The sequence below is a fragment of the Pygocentrus nattereri genome, chromosome 23 (genome assembly GCF_015220715.1).
Source record: "Pygocentrus nattereri isolate fPygNat1 chromosome 23, fPygNat1.pri, whole genome shotgun sequence".
NCBI lineage: Eukaryota > Metazoa > Chordata > Actinopteri > Characiformes > Serrasalmidae > Pygocentrus > Pygocentrus nattereri.
In genome coordinates, this window is record NC_051233.1 from 12,602,637 (window position 1) to 12,614,878 (window position 12,242).

Here is a 12,242-nt window from a genome sequence, read left to right on the forward strand (position 1 = left end):
TCCTGGAATCCACTGACAGAATGAAATAAAACAATTCAAAACCATGGTGAAGTGTGAGATTTCATGATACGTTAAGTTGCTTCATAAAGAAACAGAATTGTACTGAGTTCAGAGATTTACACCTTTATTATCAATAGATTCATAAATCTTTCGCTTACTGTGTTTGTCTATCAAAATTTTCCCTATTTGTGGATTTTGCAGATATTATTCAGCTAATATGTCCACATTTCAGGGCTTTGAAATTAGTACCCCAATGATGTGGCTGTTTGATGCGTGTTGTTTCTGACAGTGCTTTCTTTTTCTTTAAATGCCAGGCATCTGGTCAATTAGTGGATGGCTTTGGGGATGGGAAAGGCTTTGTAATCGATAGCTTTGATTTGGTCTGAGCTCAGTAAGCACATCTTCAGGGCAGTAAAAGCCATGCTTGAACTTCAGGCCTTTTGAATCATCAGCAGTTAACTGCAAGAAGCTCTGTTTATTGAAATCAAGCTCTGTTTGGTTGCTGATGTGAGATTTTTTTATGTTTTGTGTGTCTGATGGGTGTCGTCAGTCCTAGAACACTGAACAGCTGCGTATACCATACATGTAGTTTTAGACCACGAGCACCAGTGTATGGTAACTGGGTGTGTACCTTAGGCTCATGTGCAGCTGATATTCTATGGACAATATACTAGCTCTGTTTGCTCATTTGAATGCCCGTGTCAGCAATGTGTGAACCCAAAAGTAGCTGAACTCACTAACTGGAAGTGCTGTTGGTACTTGTGGACATGGTGCAACGTGAAAATGCCTTCAAATATTGTGATGTTAGGTGTTTTCCAGATCACCCTGCACCTCAGAAGGTTGCTGGTTATGACGTAATTCTCTATGCAGCTGTGGCGACTTCAAACAGGTATTTGTGAACTTTCTCATTTTGCTTTCAGATGCACTTTGGTGTGAAACGGTTCCGCCTTGGGCAAATATTGTTTTTTCATATGTGATATGTGCGAGTGTGAACAGGGCCAGTGTGTGGCTGGCGCAAGCTTTTCTGTATTTCCTCCCACATAGCAACACTCCTGTGCTTTGTACAAGGGTTTTGTGTGTGTGTGTGTGTGTGTATCCTAGGGTTTCAGTCACAAGACTTTTCTGTTGTGGCTGCCATTTTTGGCACCAAAATTCTGCTGTCACTGCTCCATACAAACATAACTGGAGGTGAAAGGTGGTTAACTTTACTCACCTTACCTTGGAGGAGAAAAAAAGTTACCTTGACAAAGTCCATAAATTAGGCTGCAATCCTTATACAGTTTCCCCCGACCTTCTGGTCCCACTTAAACTGGTGGACAGCTACCAAATTTGTGTTCTCCTGACATGTATATACATTTATATTTATCTCATACAGAGCCCCTCTCCCTATTCTGGAGAGTCAAAGCATTTAAAAGCACAGAAGCCCACCAGCTCTTCACAGTTCAGCTCCAGTCCTGCAACCCCTGCACTGCGTAATTGTGGTTTCGTTTCCCTGGTTAAAATACCTGATATTATTAGCAAATTAATCCCTTCTTGAGCTGAACGAGGTGTGAACAGGAGAGAAAAACACTGAACTATACAGTGCAGTGGCTCCAAGCCTGGAGTTTGAAAACACTGAATTAAATGTCTGTGTAGCCTCTTGTCATTCTCAGCTTCTGTCGTGCCTTGCAGGTGAATGCTACACACATACACACACATATATATGTGTGTGTGTGTGTGTGTGTGTGTGTATGTATATAAACTATGCATATCTTCTCAGCACGTTGCTGAACTTCTTTGCAGGTTACCAGCTAAACACTTCTGTCCTGGGTTAACAGAAACCGTGCACCTTTGTAAACAATGTAGGGCTTCATTCAGGCCTCTAAATCTGGACTGCCTCTTACACTGCCTGATCAAAAAAACTCCTCCCTCACTTGGAAAGAAGTGAAGAAGAGAAAGTCTTTTCTGTTCTGAGTCTATGAAAGTCTCCATTCTGACTCTCAGGTATTTGCAGTAGGCTCCTCTACATTAGAGCCCATTCATGCATGTGGCTTCTCTGTCTAGACCCCAGATAGAGTATCCTGCCACAAATGACCGTGAATGAGTTACATTTAGTGACTTTCTAAATGTGACTGAATTGGTCATTGATACTCTGTTGACAGGAAGAGTGGTAATGACTCAGGCTTTGTTCATCGTAAAGCTTTTGGTGGTTACAAAGAAAGGTTATAATTCTTTTAATAGTGATGCAGATATGCACACTAAAGAGTGAAAGTGTGTAGGTACACTAGCTAGTAGTGTCCAATTTCACAACTTTCATACTACAATTTAATGGAGAAAGTGAAATGTGTATGAAAATGACATATTGCATTGAGACTGATTAATATATTACCAAAATAGTAAAAACATTATTTTTAAGACTTACACTTGTTCCTGAAATACTATATTTATTAAGCAATACAAAATATTTAGCAGTGCCCTCGGCTTTAGTTTTTTTCTAAATCTACACTGCTTTACTGCATAAACATTAATAAGACAAATGACTGTGAAGATACATTTTATTATTATCATGTTCTATCAGAGTGGCCCAAACTTTTTATTTTAGTGGGCCAGTGTTCGCGGTGGGTCTAGACAAAAGACAAAACATACATATATGTAGAATAGCAATGTCATTCATAACATTGTACTATATTTGTTTTTAAAAATTTCAAAAACAGTTTAAAATGATATTCAAATGATATTAAAAGTTATATCTATGGACAAATGGTTATCCTCTCATTTGTTGAATGAGAGACCAAACACTCTCATGTGTCAAGTTTCTGGTGGACCAAAATTAAATGTCTCTCATTTGTCATTGGTTAAGAGGTTAGGCCCACACCTCTGTGATTGGTGTGATTAGAGGTCTTGTGTTTATTTGCTAATGACTGTGTCTTTGTTTAGCGCTGATGAAAGTCTGTGGAATGAAATCTGCCTTGTTTTTTCGTTCACCTATGCACTTTGTGCTTGAGTATATGTGTCTGGCAACAAAACAACAAAAAAACGCGTATCTCAGACTTTTTTTTGTTCGTTTTTTTTTTTTTTACTTTGTGGCTTTTTGGGCCCGTTTTGTTACTTGTTACAGGGCGGAGGTGGAGGGCAGCAGAAGCTGTGGATGTGGCTGAGTCACGAATACGACACAAGGCACTGGTGGGAGTAGTGACTCATCAAAGAGCTGGCCTGGGTAGCGGTACAACATCTCGCTACAACAAGGCACAGGGGAAGGTGAGTACTGGTGCAGTGAGAGGTGCGGGCATCAGTAGAGGAGGAGCGGGCCAGCAGGATGGTTGTAATGCGGCAGCAGGGAGCATGGACAAGATGGGAGCATGCAGTGGACCGCAAAGTCTCATGGGCGGAGCTGTGGAAAGCTGAACCCCATCGTATGCATTGCCTGATCCAGGCTGTCTACAATGTACTACCCAGCCCATCCAACCTGTTCAGCTGGGGATTGGTGGAGTCACCTGCCTGCAAACTGTGCCTGAAGAGAGGGACCCTGGAACACATCCTCAGCTGCTGTTCGAAAGCCCTGGGCGAGGGGTGCTACCGCTGGCGCCATGACCAAGTCCTGAAGGCCATAATGAACACATTCAGCTGTGGAATTGGCCACTGCAAGTGCCTCAGCCAGTTGAAGAACACCATTGCTTTCGTCTAGGCTGGGGAGAAGCCACTATCAGCTGCCAGGGCCACCTCATCTGGCCTGCTAGCAACAGCACAAGACTAGGAGTTGAAAGTTGACCTGGGGAAGCAACTGAAATTCCCAGAAACTATCACCACTACAAACTGTGCACGGGTGAGAGTGTATGATGTTCGAAAGACCCAAAACACTCCATGACCCCAGGTAACATCACTGATGATGTGTCCAGGTTGCATCAAGTTGATGTATGTTACAAGTGTGGTGTGTAGTTGTTTTTGATCTACACACACAAATCTAAATGTTTTAAATATAGTGTGGTGGTAGTGTATCAGAATATACTTTGGTTTCTTTTTCCTGTTTTGTAAAGCACCTTTATTTTCTCTTAATTGCATGAAAGGTGCTATATAAATACATTTCATTAAAAAAAAAGAATTAAAAAGAAAAATGAAAAGGAAATAAAAAAACAAAGCCACCAAACTCAATATTCTGCTTTGATTAAATAAGTTTATTTTGATCATTGACATATATGTTTACATCTCATATTACTCCCAGTCGGAGCATCACAGTAACTTCCTAGATAGCAATAATAATGGTTTCTTCTATTTGACCTATTTGTTCTTTTCCATCACGCTCGCTCTTAAAAATAAAATCCCCTTTTTTAGTTTCTGCACAACATCAGAAACATTTTCTTTGTACAGAACTCTTGTATGACAAGAAAGAACACATTCTCAGTACACACCATCACCCCCATGACTCTTCCATTAAAACAGTCTCACAAATAATGGATCTAAATAAGCAGGCTGTGTTATTAATGATCTGAATTTGGTGTTGAGTCTCAGGCCTGCAGTTTCAATGGCAGGATCACAGAGAGCGTCTACGCGTGGACAGACAGCATGTCGCATGAATGAGAAACGTGACTTGGATACTTAGGTACAGTCCCTTTAACACTTACAAAACGCCAGTGTACAACTAACAAATTGGAAAAGAAAAGAAAAACAACCCCTGAACATGGCACACCCAACCGCTTGTGCAAAATCTAAATAACGTAAAATAAAAATATAACATTTCATTGGTCTAGAAAACCTGTTGGAGGACTCAAGTGTGCTGTAAATCTGTGCTGTGCTGTCTTGTGGTGTAAGAGATGACAAACTATCCAGGATTCTTCACTGACAATGATACATGTAGATTCATTTCAAACCCCCCCAAAATTGAATATTCATAATATTCAGAAAATTTTTGTCCCTTTGTAAAATCTTCCTAACAGTAACAAATAAACAACAAATAAATACATTGCATCAAAGCTGTAGTTTACAATATATTAAAATCGCTGCATAATATAATTGTCCATCTTTATAGCATCATTATATATAAAACTAATATCTGTAAAAAGAAAGGAAAAAAAGACATCCATAAAAAGAATGATAATACAAAAAAAAGCTTAATTATAATGAATTTGCATGTGTAAACACATTGGACAGAATCACATTCAGATAGCTTTACACCCGGCATGATGAAAGAACTTAACTGGCAAATAAGGACGGTATCCCTCACTCCCGGTGATGAGTCACACCTTCACAATACAGATGATGTCAGAGCTTGCTTTGTTTTGTTTTTTTCCCTCAATCTCTTCCAGAACAAACAACACCTTGATCCATATGCAGGATGCCCTGTTTTTCAATGTGAAAAAGGTGGTCTGCTCGTCTCTGAGAGGACGACTACGCTATACAAACGGCTTCAAAGACAGATCATTTCCATTTGGTAAAAGGTCTCAAAATGTGACTGATATGCACCAAAATGAAAAAAGCTTAACGTCTGATCAGTAGAGCTCCAACTGAAAGTGAAAATATATCAATTATTGCCTTTATCAAAGCTTTTCACATCTGCAAATGATGTCAGTTCTATGAAATTGCATATGTTACAAAGTCCATTTGCAAAGAATTTGCGAAATCAGCAATAATATATATTTTCACAAGAGAAACAGTAAACATGGCCTAGTCTAGTAAGTTTTCCCTCAGTTTGTCCTCATTTCCCCTCTTCCTACTTTAAAAGCAAAGTGCTTCAGCTAATTTAACATTATTTTTATATTCACATCTACTGTGTAGTGTTAAAAATATTAAATCCATATCTTTTGACAGGATTCGCCTCTCAAACTGTGAACCTTTCATAGTTTTGTTACAAAGTTTATGAAGAAAGGTTTTCTACAAGAGGTCAACACCTTTCCAAATTTGATTCTGATGCTTTTACAATCCAACTTCATTTGGATAATATAACCCAAATGTAATATTGTCCCTTAATAAAAGCGACAGATACGGCTTAAACTTCAGAAAGATGGATTACGTTAGCTAATTAACTTGCGACTGAGCTAGATTCTTATCAGCTATTCAGGCTGGCTCTTTTGCCTTTTCAGAAAGGGGATATCTACGACTGAACGAGTAAAAAAGCCCAGTGCACAAAGATGACCATTATTATAGACTGGTGCTTGTGAATCTTATCCTCCGTTAAATAGAAAATGGACTCTTGGTTCACATGGGTGGGCGAGCCGCTGCTGTGTGAAGAATCCATAAGAGGAAAACAGTATCACAAGAAAGGCGTCCAGTGCCCAACAGTACTTCTGTTCCCCCTTTTCTCCTTGGCATGTTAGTTGAGGTGCCTACGTCCTATTAATTCTAATATGTAGTAATTCATCATTTGTGAAAATTTGGTAGAAAGATTGAAAAAAAAATCATTTACAAAGTTGATAAAAGTTCTAATATTTACACTCCAGTGTTTCTCTACTTTTATCCAGCAACCCCTCTGAAACAATCATAGGTAAAGACCTCAGGTTTCATATTCACACACAATCAGATAAGTGTAGCACAAAAAATATGAGTGGATTATGTTGGCTGACTGCATTAATAACTGGCACTGCATTAAATCAATAAGTGCTAAGACAAATAGATAAAAAAAAAGGAAAGACACAGGGAAGCTAAATGAGCAGGGGACCAGACGTTTGCCTGTGTTGGCATTATTAAAGCAGGCTTACCATACAGCCGGTCATCCGTGAGATTTCGTCACTGATTCCTTCATTTCCATATTTACACAATTGTGGCTTATCAGTGAGCTCCACTTGGCTGTAGGTGTGGACTGGACCCGTATAGGAATGTGATGCTATGGCACTTGGTGCAGATTGACAGGCAGCGTGACTGGACAGAGTGTGTCCGTGTTCAGTAGTATGGCACTAAAGAATTGACGCCCCCCCCCAAAACCCTTTACTGTACATTTCCATATGCAAGCTGCCCAAAAGCTGCTTATTGGCTGCCTTTTGCACGCTACGCCACCCCTTGCATCTTGCCCAGGACTTGGTCATTCTTGGGCAAGCAAGGTGTCTCAATGGCTCAAGTTCAGGTCAGCCTCCATTTGACTGATGAGAGAGAAGTCAGCAGTGAAGTTGATGGGCGGTGATGATGTTGGTGGTGATGGTGGTGTGCAGCATGGTTATCCTGTGGGTCTATTAAACTTTATATATTTTTTCCTTTTCCTCCTTCTCTTCATCTCGGTCCTTCGTCTTGCTCTTCAGTCCATCCACTCCAGTTCTCCTCTCATTTGGTGACCTATGAGACAACAAGAAAGAGGGTGAGTGAGTGAGTGAGAGAGAGTGAGTGGCTTCCCAACAGGATGTTCTCATGTAATTATCACTTAGAAGCCACTGTGCCATCTGTCTGCTGTTCCTTGTGGGTCACACTGACAATATACACAAACACAGCTCTTCTTCCTGGCCACATACAGGCACAGCATTTCTCCTTATATTGCAATTTAAAAGCGTATTGCAGTGGGGAACAGTGAGGACCTTCAAGGCCTTCAGAGAAGGCCTAAAGATTTCTTTGAATTAAAACAAAATTTCTGTGTTAATTGTTATTTTATAGAATCACAGTGCTTCTTGTATTTAAACTCTGTAAGTGTTGTAGTAATATTCTTATTTCTTATTTAAGCAACACAATATAGTGTAATGGTAAGATGCACATCCCAGAAACTTCAACAGATTACTTCTTACAGTTGACTGAGGACTCCTGGTGATGTCGAGAGATTCTGTGTCTTTCTATGGACGGTGCTTCGTACAGCCATTTAATTGGATCTGGGTTTATCTGATCTCTGTCTAGGACTACATCAGCTAAAGCTAATGGATCATGATGCGGCAAGACTTCAGCGATTAGCACACCCTTCCAGCTGCCTTTTACATGGACTAAATTACTAAGTTTCTTCCTTTCTCTGTTACTGAAGAAATGTGCCTCATTAATCTTCCTCCCTGGACATACCTTACATTCTTGCCTCTCATTATAATGTCATCTGTAATTGTCAGTGTGGGGGCTGCTGTTGGTTGTGTAATATACACTGCTGTCTTCACAGAGGGCTCTGACCCCTAAGGAACCCACCGATTTGGAGCAATAACCAATTTACATAAGTAACCAAGACAGGGCAAAATCACTGTTACCTTTTATATGCTAATAACTGCATCTGGTTGGTCAAGCATCATGTACAGGGTAGCGCCAATCACTAATAGCTGATTGATTTCCTCTTAAATGGCAGAAGGGGAAGGTTGTGTTGGACGTTATGGGTTGAGTCTGCACTGGTTTTTATTACCGTTCTTATGATTAGTGATGCAGTTTAGCCTCACAGTCAGCTTGGCTTTAAATCAGAATAGTAGTTTCACTAATTAGAAGCTGGAGAACGACAAATAGAAGGAGACGTGTGCATTATGAATAGGACACTGCTGGCAAGTATTGCTGCAAAAATATTTCCTTCCATTTAGTCTCTGGCTCAGAACTGGATGAGTTAATATTGTAATATGCTCTGCTAACTTGGCTCAGACTCAAGAGGTCATGGGTTCAGTCCTAGCTAATGGCTGTTGGCTTCAGCAAGACAAGGCCCCTAAGGCCGTGGCAGAGGGAGCGGCAGTTTGTTAATGTTGGATGCTTTAGGCAAGCGTAACTACAGCTACTGTAAATGTAATAATGTCTGCTACAAATGGTGATTTTTTTGTCTCAATACTATAATGTTATACATTCTGAAAGGTGAGTGAAAAAAGAACATACGGCATTTATTACTTGAACTGTGTTGAATTGAAGCACTGTGTATCATGGTATCTTAAGATCTGGAGACTTTAAATCTCCCCTTAAGACTTTTCTCTTTTCTTTGGCTTATGATTGTGTTTAATTTGTGTCTTTTTATGTTAGTCTTTTTTTTTATTTTAGCTTTATATATTACTTCATGTTTTTTTTTATTGTTTTTACGTTTTAATTGCACTGTTAGTTTGTGTTTTTACGATCAAATTTGCTTCTATTCATAAATGTTTTCACTTTGATTAGCTGTACAACACTTTGGTCTGTACATATGTGCTCTAGACATAAACTTGACTTGACATGTGAAAACAAGACTAGGTGGCTAATTAACAATGTAGTCAACCTTAAATGGTAGACTACAGTGTTACTGTCTGGAGCCCACCACTTAGGTTTTTTACAAGCCACTTTTTGTCAAGAAATAAAAGATCATCTACTGTACTACTACTATTACTTTTGAGTGTGTAAAACAGCAAAAACTACTCGCTCTCTTTGCCATCATTGGGTAGTAGCGCTAATATTATAGCTTCTGAGCTAACTACATTACACTGGCAGACTCTACAAAGCAATAATTTTTAAAAATGGCAATCACTCACATCAAAATACTACTCCAGTTTTCATTCACGTAGTGGTTATATACCAGTGCTTGGAGACTTTATTCTCACCTGGAAGAGTGAAAATTGCTAAATAAGACTGCTTATAAAACAAGGTGAGCCCTACATTTGGAGTAGAGTATGTGGATAACAATGTAGATGACAGTGTCACTTAATTTATGTTTGTATATCACCATCCTTGTGTTTGTTTGCGCTTATACATTTTGACCATGGGTAACAGTCAGTTAGTCAGTGACTTAGAAGGAGAAAGGGACTCTCACAGGAATAAGCCTTGTAGCATTAGCCCAGAATATCAAAACAGTTGTTTTGACGGGACTCATGGCTTTCATGTCTACGCATGTGACGTATGACCCCATATTCACAAATTCACAAAGTCATTAACACCCCTTTTTCACACCTGACATTATGTTCTATGACATGACTGTCCTGAATGTAGTTCTATGTAGAGTTCTTATTTAGAAAGACATTGTCAATATCCACCGCTGCTGATACAAGTATGTCTGAAAAGCTTCTGATATTATTTAATTTACACAAGTCTGAGTCAGTGCAACCAATCAATGTCTATACAAATACAACAGAAGGTCCTGGTGTGGTGACAAATCTTGTCCTGGCTTGATAACCTTCCAAAGTGGAGCCACAAGAACATAAAGAAAAAACTCTGGTCTTGTTATTTTTAGAGAGGTACACCCAAAGGTCTATTGTGAGTATCTACAGAACTGGAAAGCTTGGAGTGGCTAGTTCCCTGTCTGTAGTGTTTTTTTTTCTCCTTTTTTTCCTCAATCTTTTCTTTTTCTGAACTCCGGTAATTACATACACAGGCTCGAGCGAAGTGTGAGTGTGTGAGGCTGATAAGAGAAGAAGGAGGAAGGGCAGGAACGTGCTGTTAAGAGTGCAAGATACCAGAGTGAGGTCAACTACTCCAGCCTTAACCCTGGGCCATGAATAACAGGAATACAGGGAGATCAAGTACACCGAAGGTTAAGAATCAAATTTGGTTAAAGTTTTCTATTATATTCTATTCTAATCTAATATGTCTGCAGCTGGAAACCCAACCCTACCATGAGCCTCTGATATCTAAGATTAAGATCAGAAGATTTTTTGTCATCCGAGTCAGAATGTTGTGAGTAATTTGAGGAATCAGAGGAAACTTTGTTTGATCTCTTTTTGAGTTTCAAAAAGCAGGATGTCGTCAGTCCTCTCCTCATTTTTCCTCTGTAAACTTTCCTCTGTAAATTGTTACAAATAAGTATGAATCATCAAATTCTCTTCGGCTAAATGTCACTGAAATTACAGATTGTGTAGGGAAATTACTTTGAGAGCTTTCAGAGGACAGATAACAGTGAAATGCAATTTGACTCAGTCTTACCTTTACTGTAGATGGGGGCAGAGAGAGCTGATTTGTCCTTGGGAAACAAAGAAAAAAGGGAAAATATGATGAGATATGGCACTATCAAAGTTACGATTAGAGATTCAAAAGAGTTGTGCATCTTAGAACAGTTACACACTCTAAGACAGACATCACTTTGAATTGTAGAGGTCAAGTTAACCAATACAAATTACAGGGGCTGTGGAGAGCAACATTATTGCTCTAATGAAGGGATAAGTGGAGCTTACATATGTCTGGTCTCTTATATAAAATGTCAGACTATACACTCGTTTCCCTGATATTCTTGAGGTTCTTTAAAAAAAAAATATATAGTATTATGGCTGCCCCAAAATGTGATCTTTTCTGTTTAACCTGATTGGATTAGATCAAATAACTGCACTAATTTTGTACAAAATTATACTAAAATATATAAACTATACACATTAAAATTACATGATTTTCTGTTTGTTTTTCTTTTTTTTACTTCATCACCAATAGAAATTGTTCAAAAAGACATATAACTTGCATTAACAGTTAAATGCCAGTAAAGTCGCATAACTGCTGGGTCATTTTTGTCCTTTCCAGTTCAACAAACCACAAAAAATCTTTGTATTTTGTGTTGAGTGTTATTGAGTGTAAATGTTATTACATTATTACATTTTAGCCATATCGCTCACCCCTAGTGCGATGTTCAGGCCAACTCTGGATCTTTCTATTTAGAATGAAGACATTTTTTCATCAGGTTTCAGAGAGGTGTTCTTTCCCCTGCACTTAAATACATTTTCTCCTAATTTTGACTTTGATTTTGACTGCAGTTCCTAATATAACTGCTCTTTGCTATAGGTTTTACATATTTTTACATATTTTTTTTCCTCACCCTTTCTCTCTGTTGTTGGGTAGCCACAATTAACCAGGCAGTCTGCTTGCTCCTGCCCTACATGCCAGTAGCGGTTGAGACTATAGTTCATCTTTACTTATACACATGGAGGCCTCTGCAGGCACTAAGCTACTTGATGCCACAGCAGCAAAGTAAATGAGACAGATGATGTTCTCACGCGTGTGTATGTGAGAGTGCATCTATGAACAATGTTGTACTCTGTTCTATAAATGGCCTCCTCTCAGCCAAAAAAAGCTAACAACCTAGAAATAACAAGTCACTCTTCTGGCCCTAGGAATAGATGGCATCACGCGAGCGAACGCTGTTCATTCTGCTTCTTGGGCCTGTATAAATAGAGGGGATCTCTGAGGACAGTGCATTTTTGTGTTGATTCCTATTAGAGATACGTGTGAATCGAGAGCTAGCTCCAAGCTTGAAAAAGCACAGCAAAAAAAGGATCCTATTTTTGGACTGGCTCTGATCCCCTGTTGTTGCAATTTTTTTAGATGCTGTTAGAAGCCGATTATGTAAGACGGTAGCAGTTCAGTTTTGCAATATTTTTGCCTTTAGTATATCTTCTTTGAACATCAGCACACTGGTGTACCCTCTGCAGCAAGTATCATAGCAAATTATTAAATGAATGATC

The 12,242-nt window shown here is 39.1% G+C and overlaps 1 protein-coding gene across 1 annotated transcript in view; it reads right to left on the bottom strand.

Moving 5' to 3' along the window:
• Positions 1 to 4,130: 4,130 nt before the first annotated feature.
• spns2 (spinster homolog 2 (Drosophila)) overlaps positions 4,131 to 12,242 on the bottom strand; it is a 113,204-nt gene continuing 105,092 nt past the window's right edge. The window contains exons 12-13 of the mRNA XM_017701737.2: positions 10,720 to 10,756; positions 4,131 to 7,236 (exon numbers count right to left, since the gene is read on the bottom strand). Of these exons, the coding sequence (XP_017557226.1) occupies positions 7,225 to 7,236; positions 10,720 to 10,756 (49 nt within the window). The 3' untranslated portion in view covers positions 4,131 to 7,224. The remainder of the gene's footprint in view (positions 7,237 to 10,719; positions 10,757 to 12,242) is intronic.